Source organism: Sminthopsis crassicaudata, chromosome 1 (genome assembly GCF_048593235.1).
Source record: "Sminthopsis crassicaudata isolate SCR6 chromosome 1, ASM4859323v1, whole genome shotgun sequence".
Lineage (NCBI taxonomy): Eukaryota > Metazoa > Chordata > Mammalia > Dasyuromorphia > Dasyuridae > Sminthopsis > Sminthopsis crassicaudata.
Genome location: NC_133617.1, coordinates 368596216 through 368620327, shown reverse-complemented (window position 1 = coordinate 368620327; position 24112 = coordinate 368596216). Strand labels below are relative to the sequence as shown.

The 24112-nt window shown below is 32.8% G+C and overlaps 1 protein-coding gene across 1 annotated transcript in view; it reads left to right on the top strand.

The window, feature by feature from the left end:
• The window catches only part of SKOR2 (SKI family transcriptional corepressor 2), a 56616-nt gene that overhangs the window by 15679 nt on the left and 16825 nt on the right, over nucleotides 1-24112 (top strand). The window contains 3 exon segments of the mRNA XM_074286115.1: nucleotides 2713-2778; nucleotides 3170-3268; nucleotides 19484-19551. Of these exon segments, the coding sequence (XP_074142216.1) occupies nucleotides 2713-2778; nucleotides 3170-3268; nucleotides 19484-19551 (233 nt within the window).

Genomic DNA, 24112 nt, shown 5'->3' with positions numbered 1-24112 from the left:
GCAAAGGCATAGAAGTTACAAAGCATCAGTTTTTCTGAAGTATAAAGTCCATGTCACAGAAGAGTATTGGATAAGACTAAAAAAACAGGATTGTTGTTGTTGTTGCTGTTGTGATTATTGTTGTTATAAAAGGCAAAGGGGTTTGAATTTTGTTCATGAATCAATGGAAAGTTACTGGACAGAGTTTTTTGTTGTTTGTTGTTGGATCATTTTATTTCTATATCACTCTGATGCTTATGTATGATCTTAGGTAAGTGATATAACCAATCTGAGTTTCAGTCTTCTTGTTTGTAAAATGTGTAGATTGGACCAAGTAACTCTAAGGTTCTTTCTTACTCTTGATCTGTCATCCTATAATTCTATAATCCTATGTTTCTCTCTCCATACTCAGAAGTAAAGGCTTGTTTTCCATGTTTGACAATGTATGCAGAATTCCAACCTGTCATCCTCCACCTCTCCAACGAAAAGAGGAAGGAGATATATTTTCTCAGCTTGTTTCAAAGCCAATTTTGGTCATTATCATTATAGCAAGTTCCATCCTATTTTATTGTTCTTTCCACTTGCACTTTTGTAGTTATTGTGTCTACTAATTATCATTGAAGACTTTGAGAAAAAGAATGAAAATAGCTAGAGTTATGTATAGAGTAGATAATTCTGGTGGCAGTTATTAGGTTCTAGAGAAAGGAGAGGCAAGGAAAGGGGAGGGAAAGAAGGAGAAGAGAAGAGAGGGAGGAAAGAAAAAAAGGAAAAAGAAAAGAGGAAATGATAGAAAAGAAGAGAACAGGAGAGAGTAGAAGGGGAGAGAAGAACTATCAGAGTAGGAACCAGTACCAATTCAGCAACCACTGAAATAAAGAGGAGCTACCTTGGGGATATAATTGATTATTTATGAGTGATGAGGAATAGGAAAGAGTTAAAGATGACAAAGTTATAAACGTGGAAGAGAGACTGGTATCACAGATTAAAATAGGGAAATCAGAAATATCCACAGACTTAGAGGACAAATCATAAGCTTGTTTTAGAACACGTTAAGTTTGAGATGGCCATGATATAATATCAGTTCCCAGAGTCAGGGAATCTAAGTTCAATTTGCAACTCTGATACTGCCTTTGTGACCCAAGGCATATAACTTAATATATCTGGGCCTCATTTCCTCATCTATAAAATGAGAGGGTTAGATCAGATGACCTCTGAAGTCTAGAACTGTGATCCTCTAACCCAGAAGTTCTTCACCTTTTTTGTATCATAGACTCTCCCCCACAATTGGCAGTCTGGTGAATCCCTTCTCAGAATAAGGTTTTTAAATACATAAAATAAAATACATAAGATTACAGAGGAAACCAATTGTTTTAGAGATGCAATTATCAAAATATGTATATTTTTAAAAATAAGTTAAAAATCCAAGATAAGTTCCTGATGTAGTCAGATATGTGAATCTGAAATTCACAGAAATTCCATTACTGGAATTGTAGAGTTAGAATTCATCTCTATAGAGACAGTATTTGAAAAAATGGGAATCCACAAGATGACTACCAGATAAAATTGAGAAAAAAGAAATATTTTAAGTCTTATGATAATATAGCTACATAACACTTAGACTTCCAAATGAAAATGAAAAATCCAATCAGTTTTGTGAAAGAAAACTGAAAATTGGAATTATCTGGTTATCTGAATAATTGAATTTTTCAGCTTTTGTTAGATGTTCTAAATTATGTTGATGAAGTTTGTGACTAAAAATCAATACTTTTCTATAGCTGTCATACATCCTCTTATTTAATACATAACCAGGAAAAGAAACACAAGTACAATCTAGTCTATATTGTACAAGTTTTTTGCATTAAAGGTTTTGATTTTTTGGTTAAAAATAAATGGCTATGGACAAACAGCTGGAATATAGTTATATATTTAGCAATAAATATCATATGATGATTTAATCAGTTTTTTAAATTATCACTTGATAAAAACTTCCAGCTTTAAAAGTTCTCTCCCACTCACATCTGAAGTGTCCCCTCTTATTATTTTTTTTCTCAATACTTAAGATTTGGATGGACCAAAAAAAAAAGGAAACTTGCCCATTCTGCTTTTTCTTTGTCATATATTTCTATTGTTTCAGAATCTACTGTTTCTGTAGGGAATAGTACTCCTATAATTGCAAATGAGATTATGTTTGTAAAGCCCTTTAGAAACCTTAAGGATATATATACGTATATATATGTATATACTGATATACATATATATATGTATATCAGTTGTTACCTGTATACCCACAGATTTGGTAGAGAATTTTGACTCTGTTTCTGCAAGTTGTTTTTTTTTTTTAATTGGTTATTTTGGATTTTTTAAATCCAATCCAAAACAAGTCATTTTGATTTTTCAAATCAAGAGTTGGTTTACTCCTCCTCTGGTCCTAGTATTTAACCAGCTGAAAATATAACAAAGCTTTTTAAATAAGGCCATAAATAAAGGGTAAAGACAAGAATTTCAAACACTGAGATGCCATTCAGAGGTTAAAATCTGTCCTCATTTTTTCCCCTTATTCCTAATGGTTTCAAATGAAAAAAAAAAAAAACTATACAAGTAAATGAGGGCAACATCTGACCCTGCATATTTCTAATCCAACATTTATTGTTGAATAAGTCTTTTTAAAAAAATGAAAAGCAAAACTATCAGGAAATAATTGTTTTCGATAACATTTTTCTTCCTTTTATTAAGGTGAACACACACAAGAAACCAATTCACCGCATTCACTCAAAAAGGATGTAGAAAATATGGGAAAAGGTAAAAAAAAAAAAAAAAAGAAAAGTTTTAATTCCATAAAACTTCATAGTTTTAAAAGACTATAGAGATAATAGGAGGATATTTTTGCTCTGCACCATATTTTAAACTTGACAAGCAACATATGAATAATATATGGACCATTGGGTGGATATAATTGAGATTAATGCATACATATCAATCAATACATGACACTGTAATATAATACTTTAAAATAATACATTACATTGATTTATATTCATGGATTTCTGCACAAAATCCATCCTGTGTCTATGCAACACTTTTTAAACTGGTAAAATATTTTGTCTTATAATAATAAATTGCCATATAGAACAGTTCTCTGGAGGGTTATTTGTAAAGATTAGTCAAATGACTCTTCTTTTTTCTTTATTAGAAGAACTTCAGAAGGTTTTGTTTGAACAAATAGACTTACGGAGGCGACTAGAACAAGAATTCCAAGTGTTAAAAGGAAATGCATCTTTTCCAGTGTTCAGTAAGAAATCATTTTTATTTCTTTGTTTTCCTGATAATTCCTAATATTCCATAACTAAGGTTTCTCTGGAGGCTGTTTGGCAAAGGGGAAAGCATGCTGGATTGGAGGTCAGAGGATGTAGGTCCCAACTTTGGCTCCACCATTGACCATTGCACAACCTTATGCAGGGATATCATAGCCCATATTTATATTTAAAAGTGTGGTCATGTGAAATTAAATCAGTCTGTGAGGAAGTTTTTGTCATTTTGGTTTTTTTAGAATTTTATTATCAACCTTCCTTCCATTTCCATTATAGACTTTGGTCATTGTGAAGTATCCCAAAGCTAGAGTTAATAAACGCTTACAAGTTAAGCAGTGAAATGACACCCAGAAAAGAACTTTTCATTAGTCCTGATACTACTCATGCTCCAACTAGACCTTAAGTGTCACTTTCATTGCAACTACAAGACTTCCCTCAGTCTGGAATTACATCAGCTTCACCAAAACTGAATAATGTAGTGAACACTAAACCTTAATAGAAACTGAGCAAAAGGGAGGGGCAAAATAACTTAATGGTGAAGAAAAAACAGGCTAGGGAAGGAAAACTGCTAGAAGTTAATTAGTCATTGGCTCTGGGAGGAGAAATGTGGTTTGGGAATTCCAATGACAAAAGAGGAAGATAGGTGGAACTCAAGAATCAGGGACGGTGTATAGTAATATAGATAGACTGATCAACAGAAAGGAAAACAGAATAACCAGCAGCTCTAGAAGGTGAGTAAGGTCTTGGGCTTGCCCAAGGTCACAAAGCTAGAAAATGATCCCAGGTTTGCTGATTTGGGTCAGATTTCTACATCACAAAAGAAAAAAAATACATTTTAAAGGAAACCTAAACTAGATTTCTTTAAATTGATCAGAAAAAAAGCACATTGAATGACATTGAATAAATATATCATCTAAGGACAAATAAAAATCAGTAAGTTATCTCTGGAAGAGGATATGTTGACATAGTTATCAAAATGGCTTAATATCATGTTTCTGTTTTGGACTTCTGCATACAACGAACTCAATTGTCTTTTGATCCCTCATATGTGTCTACCTATTTCCCCATGAAATCAATATTGGCACATGAAATCAATATGGGCACAATTTATTTCATTTGGTTAAAAAGATAGATGTTGCTTATTTTTGAGTAATTAAACAATTTGCAGCTTTTTGCATGATTATCCATATTAACTCATATAATGCAAAGTACTTGCAAGATAGTGGGTTTTTAAAAGAAAATCATATAATAACACTTGCCAGTTTCAATTCAAGCTTATCATTTATCCTTTTGAACTGCACTAAAATGAATAATCTGTCATCACCATGTATATAAACACTCCAATTAAGCCACATAAAATGCACTCTTTTTTCATCTGCATCATATTCCACTGACCAAGGAAGTGGCATGTATGTGCCCAAGTTTGAATTATAAGTGGTTTAAAGATACCACAAAAGAGCAGTCAATTTTATCCCTGATTAAAATAGCAAATGTGTTTTGTGTTCTCTTTAACAGAAGGTGAGGGGCCATAAGACTGGCTGATAGATTTAGATTTACTCAATTGAAATAGCATGAGGGGAAAACCAAACTGAGTAAAAAGAAAGAACACATCTGGGAAGCAAGAAAGCATAAGACAATCCCTGTGAGAGGATTTAGTAAGAGATGGCATTCCAGGAATCACAGTATGAGTAAAGGTTTAATGAAGAGTGGATACAGAATAAAAACTATTAAAATTAAAATTCAGAGACTGTCCACATTGAATTTAGAAGTTGCTTTCCAGAGCTGGGTCCAAGGCTTTTGAACATACACCAGTTTCATATAAGGATTTTCTAGGGTAAAAGATGTTCTTAGCTTAAGAGGATTAGGAACTTAGGGGTAGAAGAAGGGTTGTTTCATAGATATATGTGTGTATGCATATGTGTATGTATATATATATATATATATATATATGTATATGGTTATTTATATATATCAAGGCAAAAAAGAAAAAAAATAAGTAAATTTTTGAGGAAAAGAACCTGCAGGGGGAAATATCAATTTAGAAAACTTTACTATATATGCATATAGGCAACTACATACATACATTCATACATACACATATCTATATATCTCACTCTATCTGTCTTAAATGTTTTTGGAGAGGAGAAATTAACATAAAGCTGAGGTGGAATCTAAGAGGTGATGAAATGTCAAAAAGAAGATATTTCCTACCCCAGACAGAAAGCATAGAAGCCTTTGTTCTGCAGTCAGTCCTCATCTTCATTTCATTGATTTTTCAGTTGACTTCAACTCTTCATGACCCATTTGAAGTTTTCTTGGCAAAGATACTAGAATGGCCGCCATTTCCTTCTCCAGCTAATTTTACAAATGAGAAAATTGAGACAAACAGGATTAAGTGACTTGCCCAGGATCACCCAGCTAAGAAGTATCCAAGGCCAGATTTAAATCCATGTAGGGGAGTAGTAATCAAGGAAGAAAGTTTTGGCCTGGGAAGTCACAGAGGTTATGAATAAAGTCATAAGAGAAAGAGAAAAGAAGAGAATAATTTATTAAATACTTAACTATGTACTAAGTATAAATACTTAACTATATGCTAAATATTTTACAAATATGATCATTCTCACAACAATCCTGGGTAGTAAATGCTATTATTACCCACACTGTGCAATTGAGAAAACTGAATCAAACAGGATAAATGATTTGCTCAGGGTCACACAGCTAATAAGTGTGTGAGGCCAGATTTGAACTTAGATCTCTTTGACTCCAGGTCTTGCATGCTATTCACTTCCCTATCTCACTGGCTATCATATCTTCTGCAGAACATCAATAGTATTGATTTTATTACTATTCCCAGAGCAAGAAAGTAAAAGAAGAGTGAGAGCTGTTACAGGAATAAGGGGCAAAAAATGGCACTGTGCAGCAAAAGATACCTACTGTCAGGGCAGATATCAAGATTGCTATTATAGTATTTTTTAAGTTTCTTCCCTCCCATTTAGAATATTATAATTTCAAGGAAATTGCATTCCTATTGCAGGGATTCTTTACCTTTTTTGCTCATGGACATCTTTTGCAGCCTGGTTTTACCTATAAACTTCTCTGATTAATGTTTTTAAATATGTAAAATATAATATACAGGATCCCCCCAAAAAATCAATTAGTATTGAAATAATCAACTAATCAAATAAATTAATATTAAAATAATATTGAAATTTCAAAATCTTGTTTTTAAATTTATAGACCCAGATTAAAAACCTTATTCTATAGAAAGAATTTGAAAATTTTAGTAACAGAATAGAGAGATAGTACAGAGATTTGTTCCTTTCAAGGGATCTATGGATAGATTTCAGGGGGATGTTTCTTAAACTTGAATAGGAAAAATTTATGTCTTTATTTCAACATAATGATTTCCTTTTTAATCCTATATCATACATTTAAATTTTATTCTGAGAAAGGACACATAAGCTTTATCAGACAGCCAGATCTATACAAAAAAATAAGAACTAATAAGAGGGGTAAGGAATGATTGATGATTATAGAGGCCTACTTTGTCAAATGGAAGATATGTGGTGTGGTCATTTGTGAACATTTATACATTGGGAAAGAGTAAATAAGAGAAAGCTTGTCGATATGCTTAATTTGAGATAACAGTAAGACATGGATAAAGATGTTCTGTAACCATGTGATCAAATAACTAAAGAAAATCATGGAATAGATCACTAATCAGATTAAATCTCTTCTCAATTATTCTAGTTATCCATCAATCAGTCTATCAGTAAGTATTAAATAGATATCTATTATATAACAGACACTGCTAAGCACTGAGGATATAAATAAAGGCAAAATATAATTATAGATAATTGTATTCTCAAAGAACTCACAGTCTAATGGGGGAGACAACATTCCAACTTCTATGCACAAACAAGATATATACAGGATAAACTGGTGATAATGAATTAATATTTCTATTGTTTTCTTAGTCTTCCACTTCTAGACATCTCAGAAATATTTTATACATCCTCTATATCCCAAATGCCAATTGACATCATTCACTTCAGTCTCTTTCTGTAAGTCCTTGCTTTCTAAAGTGCCACTTTCCTATCAATTCCCTTCACAAAAAACTGAAATGGTTTCTATTTCTTCTCACTTCACTTTGTGCCAGTTCCCATAGCCCTTGCCATACTTTTCAGAAACCATATCCCTCATCATTTCCCATAACACAATAGTACTCCATCACAATCATATGTCACAACCTGTTCAGCCATTCCCCATTTGATGGGCATCTCTCAATTTCTAATTCTTTGCCACCACACAAAAAAGTTATGATAAATCGTTTTGCACATGTAGGTCTTTTGCCTTTTTCTTTCATCAATTTTAGGATCCAGACCTAGCAGTGGTATTGCCGAGTCAATGAGTAAGCACAGTTATTTAGCCCTTTGGACCTACTTTCAAATTGTTCATCAAAGTAATTGAACTAGTTCACTACTCCAACAAGAGTCTAAATGTACCTGTTTTCTTCTCATCTCCTCAAATATTTGTCATTTCTGATAGATATGAAGTAGTATCTCAGAGGTGTTTTAATTTCCCTTTCTCTAATAGTTATTCAGAGAATTGTTTTATGTGACCATAGATAGCTTTGATTTCTTCTTCTGAAAACTTCCAGTTCATATCCTTTGGCCATTTATCAATTGGAGGATGGTTTTTATTTTTATAAATTTGGCTCAATTGTATGCTCAAAATATTTGAGAAAAATAAGGTCTTTATCAGAGAAATTTGCTGTAAAAATGTGTATTACTTTGTTGTTTGTGGTACCTTTAAGGAAAATGCAATTTCCCCAATTGTCTCTATTAGATCTATTTTTACTTTTACTTTGTCTGAGATCATGATTGCTACCCTTATTGCTTTTTTTTAGTTCACCTGAAGCATATTAGATTTTACTTTATTTTAATTGTCTGTGTTCCTATTTCAAGTTTCTTATAAACTATATATTGTTGAATTGTGGTTTCTAATTCATTCTGGAATTCTCCATTTCATAGGTGAATTCATCCCATTCACATTCATAGTTATGATTACTGTTTCTTCTCTCTCATTTTTATCCAGTCCCTCCTCAAAAAGTCTATTTTGCTTCTAATCACTGCCTCCCTTAATCTGTCCTCTCTTTGATCATTTGTCCCTTTCTCTTATCTTTAACCCCTCTTATTTCCCTATTATGTAAATCATACACAACTGAAAGAGAGAGGAGAGAGAGTACTTCCATCTTTAAGCCAATTTCAGTAAGAATAAAGTTCAAATTTTGTCTGCCACCCATCATTTCCCCTCCACTGCAAAAAAATTCTTCCTTACATGCTTATTTTATGTAAGAAAAATTTCCCCTTTCTATCTTTCCCTTCCCCCTTCTCCATCTTTCTTAGCTCTTCTATTTTTTGAAGGTCATTCCAACATAATTAACTTACATTCATATCTTTTGTCTATGTCAATTCCTTTTAATTGTCCTAATAATGATAAAGTTCTTAGGAGTTACATGTTTTTATCTTCTCATATAGGAATGCAAACAGAAAGATTATTCTTTCATCTTTATCTTTTTATGCTTCTTTTGAGTCTTGTGTTTACATGTCAAATCTTTATTCAGCTTTGGTCTTCTAATCAGAAATGCTTGAAAGTCTTCTATTTTTTCTCCTTGAAGGATTATCCCAGTTTTTGTAAGTTATTCTTGGTTGTAACCCTAGCTCCTTTGCCTTCCAAAATATCATCTTCCAAACTCTCTGCTCTTTTAACATGAAAGCCATTAAAGATTATGATATCATTACTGTGGCTTCATACTATTTCAATTGTTTCTTTTTGGCTTCTTAAGTATGTTCTCTTTTATCTATGAGCTCTAGAATTTAGTTATATAATATTTCTGGAAATTTTTCATTTTGATCAGTGGATTCTTTCAATTTCTGTTTTTCTCTCTGGATCTAAGATATCAGAATAGTTTTCCTTTATAATTTCTTGAAATATGATATCTAGGCTCTTTCTTTGATCATGGCTTTCTGGTAGTTTATAATTCTTAAATTGTCTCTCTCTGATCTATTTTCCAAGCTAGGTGTTATTCTGAAGAAATATTTTACACTTTCTCCTTTTTTTTTTCATTCTTTTGACTTTGTTTTGTTTTTTTAATGAGTCATAGAGCCATTAACTTCCACTTGCTCAATTCTAATTTTTAACAAGTTATTTTCTTGGATGACATATTGTACCTCTTTTTTCCATTTAGCCAATTCTTTTTTAAAGAGTTCTTTTCTTCAGTGATTTTTTGTTCTGCTTTTACCATTAGGCCAATTCTATTTTTAAGGTATTATTTTCTTCAGTATTTGTTGTGCCTCTTTTGCCAAGCTGCTAATTATCTTTTCATAATTTTTTTTTGTATCACTCTCATTTCTTTTCCCATTTTTCCTCTCTACTACTCTTATATCTTTCATTAATACTTCCAGAAATTATTGTTGAGCTTGGATACAGCTAGCATTGTTTCCTGAGGCTGTTTTCACATTGTTGTCTTCTGTTTTCCCTTCCACTGTAGTAACTTTTTGTGGTCAAATTTCTTTTTTCTGTTGTTTACTTATTTTACCCATCCTATTTCTTGACTTTGAACTTTATGTTAAAGTTGGATTCTGCTCACAAAGAGGTAAGGAGACACTGTCCCAAGCTTGGAGCTTTTTATGCTGCTCTTTTCAGGGCTAGTTCTGGGGATCTGCAAGTTGTTGGTACTTTCAAAGTGGTGTGATACTGAGGGATATATATCACTGCTCTCTTGATCTACACTCTGATCTTTATCCAGGAAGGTACCCTTTGCTTTGGAACTTCTTATTTAATCTTGTGACTAACTTCAAGAACTCTTTTCCCATACTGGAACTGTAATAAAATTGCCAATCAGTGTCAGCTATACCTAGTGCCAGCAAAGAATTCCTTGTAATCTCTTTCTGATCAGTTGTCCCACTCCTTTACCATCTATGGGCTGAGAGCTCCTGAAGCTGCTGCTTTTTCTACTGTGGTTGTTACTGATGACCCCTAGAGTGTGTTGGCTGGACAAAGTTCCATCCCAATGTTATATATTTCTCCTGCCCACCTCCTAACTTTTCATAGGCCAGAAAAATATCTCGCCCTGGCCTTTTATTGGCTCCGCTGCTCCAAAATTTTATTTAAAGTGTTATTTTAAAATTCTTTGGACAGAATTTTGAGAATTCATCTGGGTTGCTTCTAATCCACCATCTTGGCTCTGTATCTCAAATATATCTTAATTTGAATTGTTTGCTATTAATGATTTGAAGCAATTTTTCCCACATGGTTAATGCTCATATACATTTCTTCATTTGAAAATTATTTGTTTATATATCTTCTCTATTTATCTATTGGAAATGGCCTTTCATCTTTGATATTTATGTCTGGTACCTATATATTTTAAACATCAGACTTTTAGCACAGATATCTGATTTAAAGATTTTCCCCTCATTTCAATCTTTCTTGTGCTGATTGTACTAATCTTATTGATTCTAAATATTTAATTGTATTTAACCCAAATTGTCCATTTTGTCTTTGTTATTTCTTCTATCAGTCAACTAATCAAGAAGCATTTATTAAGCAACTATTATGTACCATGAACTTTGCTAAGGTCTGAGTTGCAAAGATAAAAGCGTAACAGTACCTACCCTCAACAGATTATCTTCTAATAAGGGAGTTAACATGATATATATGTCTCTCTCATTTGTGAAAAAGTATCTCCTTTCCTTCTGTAAGTTATTATTTCACATTTAAGGACTAGTTCAAGATCTTGTGACTCCATAAAATTTTACAAGGACTTGAATCAATACTGATCTCACCTTCTCTGAATTTCTTTCACATTTATTGTCAATATCAATTAATCAAAAAGTCAGCATTTAAAGTAGGATGGTATCCATGAAAGTGTAGGCAATATAACTGAAAAAAACTTGGCAATTGATTAAATATGAAAAATAATAAAGAATAATCAAAGATGATTCCAAGGTTATGAATCTTCTGGGTAGTTTGGATGAAGAGAAAGAGTGTAAGCTAGGAGCTGAATCCAGGGAGAAATCGAGGAAAAGAAACCTTAAGGTTAAAAGATTGTTACCACAAGGCTCTCAATAGATATGAGCTAGTTGAATAGAATGAATTTCAAAAAAAGGAAACTGCAGAGTATTTGTGTCAAATACAGAGTTTGGAGGTAGTTAAAGATACTAAGAAATAGGTTAACTATTTTTCATGTCCCAATGCACCAGCTGCATGAAAGAAGGATCAGTGAATACTAAAAAAGGTAGTCAAAGATATGGTATCTTCTAGAGAGGACAGTACCACAAGAGTGTGAGAAATAAGAGATCTAAGACTAATTATAAGTATAATTTATTAAGCCTATAGGCTGGAAAGAAGTCTCTAAGATTCCATATCCTTTGATTCAAAGATTACATGTTGTACATATATACCAAATCATACATCTCAAAAATTCAATAATAAAAAGAAAAATTCCAATACACTATAATATTTATAGTAGCCAATTTTTAGTAGTCAAGGCCTGGAAACAAAATAGATGACTCATAACTTGGGTATTGGTTTAATAAGTTGTAATTTTTTAAATGCCATGAAATATCACTGTGCTATAAGAAACAGTCACTATGAAGAATACAGACAAGCATAGAAAGATATATGATCTGATGCAAAATGAAGTAACCACATCTAAGAAAATATCATACATAAAAAGATTGCAACAATTTAACTATAAAGAACAATAAAATGATTAAAACTGCATGCTATGAAATGGTAATGGCCAAATGAGATGACACCTCTACCTCTTGCTTTCTTTCCCCAAAGATGCAACATATTGATGTGAAGTATTATATATGATTAGGTAATTTAAACAATTAACAATAATAGTAATTATCATTATCATCATCATTATTATTATCATTACATTCAGGTCTTCCTGAATCCAGGTCTAGGGCTCTAGCTCTATCCACTGGGCCATTTAGATGCCTTGGTTAGTTAATGTTTCTGAGCATTTTCACCTTTTTTCTAATTTTTAAGGATAAGGGTTGATTCTCTGAAAAAGGGAGGAGAGGTTGGGATATATTGTAAGAGTAAATAATATTAAAACAAAAGATTTCAACTTTTTTTTAAAGAATAGAACATGCACAATGGAGCAGATATTCAGAGGATAGGAAAAAGGAGGGCAGGGAGGCAGAGAAAGGATCTAGATAGGAATAAGAGTTTGTGGAGAGATATCAGAAGAAGGATTTTCACTTTAGTAGATGGTAATTCTGTATTATGGAGATAATCAAAGGAGAGATGGGAGTTTTCCAGAAATAAGATCATGGAAGAGCCAGTTGATTAGGCTCCCAGCTCCTAAGATCTATGAGAATTGAGCACAACATTTGAGCAAGGGTGTTATCCTCAAATTCCTCAACCTATCACTCTAAACACTAAGCAGTGTAGGAGTAGATAAATAAGTTAAGGATGCAAGGAGTTCTTGACTACATATCTGGGCCATTAAATATCAGGTATTCAATTTCACCAGATGGATCTGCTTGAGTTCTCTGAAGGAAATGAATACTTTTGGTTCAGGCCTTCTACTGTCTTTGGCTTCCTGAGATTTGACCTCTCTGAATTTTTTTTTCAATTTAGATCCATTACATCATTTCAAAATGGCAGCAGGGGGAAGAGAAGTATACACATGTACGAAAGTTATCCATATATGAAACAAACTCCCAATCTCTTAAATTCCCCAAAGCATAGATTAATGGATTTGCTCAGTATCTCTGCTGGGTAGGAGCCTCCTCAGGCATTCTGGCTCCCAGAGGCTCAGAATCTTCGATGGGAAGTAAAGTCCCTTAAGAAGAAATATTCAAGATCTCAGCATTGAGGGGATTGTGAGTGAACCCCTTTACATTCGCACTCTAAAAAAAGAAATTGAATTAGTTACTGGAATGAAGTACTTTTGAACCAAGTTCTGAGAAGTACAAAAAATGAGAGAATAAATGAGGGTATGAAAGACTAAAATATTCTTAAATGACTCTTCCCTTTAACCAGGAAGAAGCCATTGGCTTTTAGAATGAAGATGTTGAATTATGAAAAGGTCAAAGAAAAAGTTGTAGTAAAAAAGGTCAAAAATAAAAGGAGACAAGAATAGTGTTGGGTTTTTGTTTTTGTTTTTGTTTTTGTTTTTTTCCTGCATGAGTATGAAGCAGGGAAAGCTTGGCCTTTTAGAATTTAATTTAGTTTAATTCAGCATGTCTACTATATGAAAATCATTCCATAAAAACATAATATAACTGAAGCAACATTAAGTTCACAGACTAGGTATGCTGAGTATTCCCAGCCATACTCTAATTTCTCAAAAAAATGTTATTTCATGTCCTCTTTTTTAACTTTGTATTTAATTAGTGGAATTTAGGGGTTTTTTTTAAATAATTAAGTTTAGTTAAGTTTTAGTTCAATTTTATTGAAGAATAACAATCATGTCACAGAATCATAAGATCATACATATATTAAGAATTAATGGAACCTTGTAAATCATCTAGTCTAGTTTATTAAATAAATATGAAATATAAAAGTTCCTGCATGAACACTCTAAGGAATGTTCTGCACATGTACCTTAGAAGTGCTGGATTTGTAGTCAGAAGACTTGGGTCCAATGCCAGTTTAGCATAGTGCCTACTATGTAGTAGATTCTTAAATATTTTTTGACTAAATGTCCCTTATTAATTGAATGACTTGGGAAAGTCGATCTCTATAGCATTGTTTCCTCATTTTCAAACTGGGAAGGGAGCAGCACTACTAGATGGTTACTAAGATCCCTTCAATGCTGATAGTCTATGACTCCAAAATTCTCAGAAGAAAATGCCAATGTGACATTAAGGCAAATGTGGGCAAAAATAAATACTTATACTTCCATGTACAAAGCATTTAGAGTTTAAAAAGGTAAACATATGAATCTTGCCTTTAAGGAACTTAAATTTTAATGGGGGAGAGAAACATGTATAGGTGATAAAAAATATTTATAGAAATGGTCAAGATCTGTGATTTCATTAGTATAGAGAACCTCATATAAGGAAATGTCCTCAATTAATCTTTTTTCTATTGGTTAACGTCTTCTTTTTAAGACTTGCTTAGGGAATTTAAGAGGTTAAGTGATTTGCCCACAATCTCGAAGTCATTGCATTTTGGAGATTAGACTAGAACCAAGTTCTCCTTGCTTCTGAAGTCAGCATCCTATCTACTAAGCCACCTGCCCTTCACATAACTCATGATGGCTTTTAAACACTAAATGATTTCCTACAGTAGTGATACTGATCAGAGCTAGAAATGGTTAACCTGGGAAGACTTCAAGGAGGAAGTGAAACTTCAACAAATTGCTTTAAAAATATTGATCAAGTCAGCAATGTTTCTGGATGGAAAAGGATATGGATTAGTGGAGTAGAGGGGAAACAATTCTGGTTGGAAGAATGACAAGGTGGTGTCAGAATAAATACTAAATGAGTCATGATAGGGATGATAAGCAGCTATGCTTGACTAAAACAGAATGCACAAGTTAGGATGTAATAGGAGATAAATTTGGAGTAAGGGGAGGTTAACTACAGGTTAAAACCCACAGTCTCCCTTCCGGAGAGCTATCCTTTATAACAAAGAATGAAAAAGAAGAGGGAGAAAAAATAGTTGGGCAAAAACTAACAAACATAGAAAAAGCCTAATATATGCAATATTTCATACACATTGTCCTACACTTCTACAAAGAAATGGGGAAAGGTTTCTTCTTATATATCTTATTGAGGTACAAGCTTGGTATTTATAAATTTGCAAGATTATTTTTTCAATTGTTTGTTGCTGTTATTCTTTTCATTCACACTGAAATTGTTGGGTTAATTTACTTACCTTTTGGCTCCATTCACCAACTTATATTTTTCCAAACCAAAACACCTGTCACAGGTCACTACTCCCCTATATGTGTTGTCTCCTTCTATTAGAATATAAGCTCCTTAAAAGTAGTTATTTTAATTTTGCATCCTCTGCTCTTGGCACATAATGAACCTTTAATGTTTTGTCATTCACCATGCATATTGTTTGTCTAGTTCTGCTTACTTTAGGCTGTATTAGTTTGTCTTCCCATACCTCTCTTTATTCATTATGTTCATCATTTTACATAGCACAATAATATCTTATTACCTTCATGTACCACAACTTGTTATGCCATTTCCTCTGTTTCCAATTCTTTGCTATCACAAAACATTTAGTTGAAAATATTTTGGTACATAGCAAGTTTTTTTCCCATCATTGAGCTCTTTGAAATATATGTTTGGGAATGGAATTGCTAACCTAAAAAGTATAGATATTTTTAAGTTTCTTTCTTCATAAAATTCCAGATTGCTTTCCAGAATGTTTGGAGCTATAGCTCCACCAACAGAACTAATTAGTGTGCTCATCATCCCACAATACCTCCAATATTGACTATTATCTTTTGTCATCTCTGCCAGTTTTCTGGAGATGAAGTGAAACTTGAGAGCTGTTTTATCTGTATTCTCTTATTATGAGTGATTAGAGCAATTCTTTTGTATGGTTTTTAATTGTTTGCAATTCTCCTTTGAGAACTATTTATTCATATCCTTCAACCACTTATCTATTAGGAAATAGCTTTACTCTAATATGTTTCTGTTAGTCAGCATCTTCCCTCCCTGTCTCGTCTTTAGTTGCATTAATTTTGTCCATACAAACGTTTTCCAGTTCCATGTAATCAAAATTATCTATTTCATCTTTTGTCATCATCATCATCATCATCATCATCATCATCATCATCATCATTTTCATTCTCTCTCTCTCTCTCTCTCTCTCTCTCTCTCTCTCTCTCTCTCTCTTTTGGTTAAGAATTAACTCTTAGTCATAGCTGTGAAAGATAGCTGACTTCATTTGCAATTTGTTTTTAGAGAGCTATTGCAGGCTTCTAAAGAGAGAATAATTGACATGATTAAAATGACACTTTAAGAAGATGGCTCTTGCTGATCTACTCTGATAAAGGCTAAAGGTAGGGAGACTAGAGAGAAGATTTTGGAGATCAGTGATTCCTTTACAATTTTATATATGCAAAGCAATGGGAAAATATCACAGGAATTATACCTTGATTTGAATTAGTGTTGCTTATCAGGCTTGCCAAATAGGTATAATACAAAGCAACAAGCACATTTGAGAAGGTATAACAGAAAATCACTGGTAGGCTAGTATCTATTAAATTAAAAAGGGGTGAATGGGGTCCTGATATAGTGGATCTGTTCTTGGGTCTATACTGTTGATCCTGATTAAGTCAAGACCTATGTTTGCCTGAGTTCCTCATCTGCAAAATGAGGTAGAGAAGGAAATGGCAAATCACTTCAGTATCTTTAGCAAGAAAACCCTAAATGAGTTTACAGAGTATTTAGACACAACTGAAATGATACAACAACAACATGCTTGGGTTTCAAGATTTTTTTTATTTGTTTGGTTTGGTTTTTTTGTTTGTTTGCTTTTTTCTAGGCAATTGTGATTAAGTGACTTGGTCCTTCTGACTCCAGGGCTGATCCACTACACCATCTAGCTGCCCCCAGAAACAGTCTCTTTAAGATATGGAAAGGGTGGGATCAGCATTCCTGGAGGGATGTGTATAGTGATGGACTCACAGATGCCTTGGAGTAGTGACCTAGCTAATGCACTATCTTTGGGCAAAGACCATAATTCAAATAAATGCTAATTTTCATTTATACTTCCTGAGTAATGTTTATTAGTCATTTCCTTTCCCATTTATTTTCCTAGATTCATCAAAAAATCTAGACAAGTTGTTTCAAAGCATTTTATCACCTAAACTCACCTTTGTCTCACATCAAAGCAAATTGTTGCTTAGACTCTCTAGAAAGAATAGAGAATAGAGCTTTAAACACACACACACACACGTACACACACACACACACAAACCCACCCTCATCTTTTCACTTTTAACAGTTTTGAATGGCTTTTCTATCATGAAAAATACTAAACAATATAATATAAATATGCCTGACTATGTCAGACAAGTCAAGCCACTTCATCTTTTAGGATCCAGTCAATTATCTAAGATTATAAGGTTATGAATTCATCACTATAAAAAAAGGCACTGACTTTCATTGATAAAAGGAGTTTTCTTTTCCTGAAATCCCTATATGAATGAAATCTCAGGTCTCGTTTAAAGGGCAAGGACAGAGGAAAATCATAATTCCAGTTTAAGGGACAAAATGGAGAGGTGTGCAATGTTTTAAAAAAATACTATTTGTTAGTGCTAGTACCCTCCCACCCTAGCTTGGATATCACAGCTTCTCCTTCTCTTTCCTTTCCCCCTTGCTCCCAGAACTTAGTGCAGTATTCCTTTCATCATGCCACAGGGCTTTTGACTTTATCATTATCCCCAAGAAAATTTTTGTGTGTCCTTTGTTTTTTTTTTAATCAAATTTCCTTTTTTAAAAAAAGTTATACACTTAACAAAAATTAACAAACATGATTATTTCCATATATAGAGAGAAAACAGGGGGGGAGGTCTGTGAAAGTTAATCTCTAAAGTATGTATCAAATTAATGCCACTTAATGCTCTGCTTGCCTATGCCTCCTTCTGACCTTCCTTTTTGCTCTGTTTTGTGTCTTCAAAAAATTTCATTGATGCCCTTTTCTTTGTTTTTTATCTCTATCATTATACCTCATTCCCTCTCCCCTTTCTCTGCATAAAAAATGAAGTCCCTCCCTTAACAAATAAGTATAGTCGAACAAAACAAATACACATATTGGTCATGTCTGAAAATATGTCTCATTCTGCTCCTGTCATCCATCACTTCTCTCCCAAGTGGTGGGAAGGATGTTTCATCATCCGCCTGATGGAGTTATGATTGGTCACTGCACTGATAATCTTCAAGTGGAAAATGAGGTCTTTCTTTGTTTGTCTGTCTTTGAAATAAGAAAAGTCAATGGTTGGCCTGTTCTTACATTTGTAATAATCATATTGAGCAGTTATGACAAATATTTGGAGCAAATCCAGGAATGATTTTTCTTACTATAAAAAGCCTAGAAACTTTCCAAATACAGTAAGTTGATTTCTTTATTTCTTTTTATTTTGTTTTGTTTCATTTTGTTTGTTTTGTTTTGTTTTGGGATTAGATCTCCCTTTCTCACCCAGTCTAGACATGCAGATACCTGATCCCTCTACTTATCAGCATGAAGCTTTGTCCTACTCCATTTCTGACTTGGGCTGATTTACTCTTCCTTAGGCAACCGAGTAACCCCCCCCTCACTCTCAGGGGCTCCTTATCTTGATCCCATACTTAGGGTGGACACCTGATCAGCTTTAGCCCTAATGCAGCTTAGAACTCTTGAACTTAAGCTATCAAAATAACCTCAGTCTCCCTGGGTAGGTCTCATAGGCTTGTAACATCACACTCATCTAGGATAATTTCTTAAGATTCATTACTGCTGTGACACAATGAAGAATACAAGAGAATGGCCACAGCTATATGCCATAACTTGACTGGGGATTCGCTATTTAGAATCTGATCAGTCTAATTTTGTGTGACTTTTCTCCATCAAAGAATCAGACAGAGACAGGAATCGATGGCACTGTTTTCACCATTCCTGGGAATTAAAACTTTCAGTGAATCAGGATAATTATCTTTTATGTCCAATTCCTGGTTTACCCATGAGGTATAACCTAGCATGAGTCTGTTACTATAAAATAATAAATCCCAGTTCAGCCTAGATGTTTTTTATTACTATGGAACTCAGAGTTGGCTTTTCTCCTACTTAAGCTTTGCCTCTCCTCATGGTCCATGCCTTAGTCCAATGGAAGTCATGTAAAAGGTCCACAATTCACATATATCAATCAATCAACAAATGTATATTGAGTACTGTATATGAAGGATAGTACTAGATGCTCTGGAAAATACAACATAGCAGAAAATATCAACTTAGGCTTCAAAGAGCTTCTGATCTAGTAATGATGATACTGTATCACAAACAAACAATTCTCAGAACAATTTTCAGTTTAATTTTTTAGAATGATACCAAAGAACTGCGCCATGTTTTAAAATGCCTTTAGTGATATTTTGACTTGAATGTACTAAAATGATATTTTTATGTTGCTATTTTAATTAATTTCTTTATTTCCCTCTCTCCCACAGATAATTTTCAGGACCAGATGAAAAGAGAACTAGCATATCGAGAAGAAATGGTACAACAGTTACAAATTGTAAGCTATATTTCTTTATACTTCAAAAAATATTTGATTTATTTTGGTTTTGACATTATATATTTGATTCACTTTTCTCTCCATTGCTTTGGATGCTAATTACCAAGAGATTACTTAGACACAGGACAAGCAGATGTGTTAGTATGTTTCATCTAACTGTAACTCCTTAATATGTGTCAATAGACAGATGTGTAAATTGACAGTGTGGGATATAGAGACTTACCTGAATATCTCATAATTTGTATTTCACAAATCCTAAGACTTCTACAAACACAATACTTAGTGTATGTATATATGTCGATTAAATTCATATTAAGGATGATAAGAAACAAAGGATTTCTGAATGAAATGAAACTTCTTAATTCCCTTATGATAATGATTCTTATAATTTTATAATACCCAAGATCTACTTATATAGTAATAGCACTTAACACAATGCCTAACACTTGTTGGTGCTTTAGTAAGTGCTTATTGACTGACTGATAATAAATAAATAAGAATTATTTTTCTGAAGTTATTACCCTCCCTCTCTGCAACTCTTTTTTGATATAGATATCTTTCTGTATATTATTTTTCAGCAGTGCTTATGAGACAATTTCCCAAGCTTGTCATCTATCTATAAAATAAGGAAAATATTTCTCTCCCTAAAACATTTATCAAATATACTGAAGGTACATGGATAGAATCTCATTTTTTTAACGTTCAGGTCATGACAATCAGTATAATTTATATTGCTTATTATTTTGAGATTCAACATTTGTTCATGTTTTATTCTTCATACCATGATACATATGTATATATCTATTTGAAATGTTAATGTTAGCCTGTCTAACTATCTATCGATTGATCTATCCATCTCAATTTTTCTACAAGGAATGTTTTTTAGCATTTTGTTGTATCCGTGAAATTGTTTTTATATTTGTGAAGATTCTTGACATTAATATTATAAACAATCTCATTTTATTTCTACATTTTGAGGACCACTTAAAAAGTGGTTGTAAGTTAGGGTTGCATGAACAATTTTGCCAACTTCATTATTGACCCAAGACACTCAGGAAACTCAGCCAAACCTGCACATCTCTTAGTAAATACTTAGCTTTTAAACAGACCTCTTCATTTCTCTACTTGAATTTTTAAATTATACTTGTTTATTTTGGTAGCTACACCCAAATTCAGCAAAAAGAACTTCTTTAATTGATAGCCATTCTTTAGGGAGCTCAAATCAATCAATTTGTGGCATTTTTTTCCCTTTATGTTCTAGAACATAACAGTTCTAAACTGATATCTCATTCAGAATATTTGTGATTATCTCCTTTAATCTACCTAGTAGATTAAATATATATTGCAGATTTGAGGAAACTTTGAAATTCCCAAGATTCATTATTTAGTTTGGGGAGGAGGATGGATTCTGGGACTAAGGACTTAAAAGTTGTTGCAAATTCCAGTATCTATTTTTAGAGTCACAAAAGAGAAATTATCATCCACATGTAGGTTTGATACAACATAAAAGCATTTTTAAAAGCAAATTAATTTAGAATAAAAAGAATCAGAGACTTCTATATTGTTCTCATTGCCACTAACGAAGCTGCCTAAAGTCATTTATATAACTTTAATACTTGACTTCTGTGTGTGCGCATATGCGTGTATGTGCGTGTGCGTGTGTGTGTACGTGTATGTGTACATGTGTGTGTGCATGCACATAAATGTATGCAAATAATTTATAATAATTATAATAATTTTTTACCGCTAAGCCCCCTTATCCCCCCTTACTAAATTTTATCGCTTCTGTAAACCAGATGATAGGCCTTTAGTATGGTATAAGAATACCGTGGAGAAATAGGTTTAAACACATATATAATAATAGCTGGCTTACCCTAAACTTATTCAAGCTACTATTAAACACTACTGGTATAAATTATTACAGAGTATTATAAAGTGACTTCTGTATCTATATTTTTGAAAATGGAGATAATATGTTGCCAAGGTTGCAAGGAATTATTATTGTAAGTAGGAAAAAATTTCAAAGTTCTTTAAAAATCTTGGAATGTGAGTCAAGGTATTATCACTAAGAATTTGCATTACACTCTTTTGCAAAGAAATTTCCTTGTCAAATTTGACAAGTATTATTCATTCTGATTGATTAGTATATTTATATAACTATTATTTTTATAATTATTAGAATAATTATTCTTAGAACGCTTTGGGGGAATGGTTATGAGCTATTAGAATTACAATTAGTGGGGCAGCTAGATGTTGCAGTGGATAGAGTATCAGCCCTGAAGTCAGGAAGACCTGAGGCTTCCTGAGTTCAAATCTGCTCTTAGACACTTAACATTTCTTAGTTGTGTGACCCTGGGCAAGTCACTTAATCCCAATTACCTCAGCAAAAAAAAAAAAAAAAAAAAAAAGAATTCCAATTAGTGCTCTAAATTATTGTTGTGATACATTGTTACACCCAATCAAATTTAACAACATTTTGCAGTAGTCTCCACTCTTCCTCAAAGTTACAAAAGACTTACAAAAGACTCCCAAATTTAAGGGCCTTCTCAGGGACTCTAAGAGTGGTATCCTACCTGAACTGGCCCTCCTGAAATCTGGCTTCATGGTCTGGACTATTGTTGTCTCTTTGTCCCCAAATGAGGTTCTTCCAGTACAATCTTCTATTTTCTTCCCTCTGCTAGGTGACAGCCTCTAAGCTGTAAAACCCTCTTTAAAATATGAATAATATCATATTGCTATTTCTTATAGAATATATATCCACTTTAATGAAGGACATTACAAAGTGTCTATTAATCTTATTTATTATCTTTGAAAGTCAAAAAGACAGCATTACATTATGGATAGAAAATTAACTCTGAGTCAGGAAGTAAATTCAAGTCCCATCCCTGATACATACTGGCTGTGTGACTCTGGTCAAGTCACTTAACTTCTCAATTCTCAACTAATTAGTGAAGATTCTAAGCTGAAAAATGATCTTCCTTCGTAAAGAAAACTTACTGAATTTCTTGTATCTATGAAATCATGAAATCACAGCCATGGTCCAATATATAGAACACTGTGCTAGGTGTTAGGGATGTTAAAACAAAAAATAGTTCTTGCCCTTGGTGAGGTTACAATCTACTTGAAAATGCTTTAACTCAGCTAAGTAACCTTGATGGGAAACATTTCAAACACTATTGGGAAAGTTATTTTTGGACAAGTGGGAAAGTGACATTACATCAAGCTACCTAGTCTATCTATCTTCTCATAGTTATTGACTAGAAAATCAGGATACCATGTGATATCAGCAAACTATTGCTCAAATAAATTATCTGGCCTCTGATCAATTGGCAGAGGGAAATATCATGCACCTCCCAAAGTGCCCAAGGAAAATCTAAATCATTTTGTGGCTATTAATAAATTATCAGGCTTTAAAGTTACTAACTTTCATCTTCCTTGAATCATTACCCTCATAAGTAAATATAGTTGCTGTGAGATTAGTCTGCCCTTTGAGGCTAGAATAACTGAGTGCAAATCCTCTTATAGTTAGTGAGTACTTTGTTAATTCAGAAAGAGTCAATTCTTTATATCCTTAAATGACAAAAAAGCACATGTTAATTCTATAACCACTGGAAATTCAAATATATAAATCCCTCTTAACTCTGTGAAGATTTCTGAGGAACTCTGCACTGTATTGTTATACTGTGTTTATTTTATTCAAAATCACATCTAGAACACTAACTCTTCTTTATTCCATTAGTAAAATGAGAGGTGGTGATTATGATAGTCAAATGAATCATATGTAGTTTTGGAAAAGGGAAACCATATGCAGAATTATGTTAATAGTTTTTACATGTGTTCAGTTATGAATGAAAATAACTTACTAGGACCCAAGTTCTAAAATGTACAGATGAAAGATATTGAAAAATACATTTTTTAAATGAGGAAAGAAAGAAAAATATTTTGGAAAAACAATTTTAGATACTTCTAATCTTCATTTCTAATCCAGACTTGTCAATGAAACAAAATAAAATGTATTTCCTGAGGTCTATATATATAAAAATTTGAAAATCAAACCAGCTTTTGGCAAGGTTTATACTATTTTTAAAAGACTTATTTACCCATTCACAAGCAGTATAATAAAAATTCCCTTTACTTAAAAAAATAGTAACTATCATACATTAGGATTAGAAACAAGAGAAGACAACTTGAATTCCAGCTTTTTGACAAAATTCCTTTAAGGTTCTGAACATTTATCCATATATATATATATATATATATACCTATGTATGTATACATGACATATGCATATATATGTCTCTATGAATATATATGTGTGTGCGCATTGCAAAAGTATGTGTATGTGCATTGTACACCTCCCCAATGGTTTCTATATATCATGGGTTGGCATAAGAAATTAAATGGGATTTTGGGAAGTGTTGTGAAAGCCACAAATAACATGCAAAGGTCAGCAGACAACACAGAAAAAAAGTTTAGAAATGCAGAAATGCAGAAATTATATGTATATTATTGTATAATGTTAACCCAAATTTTACAGTAAGGTATTATAAACACTGTATAA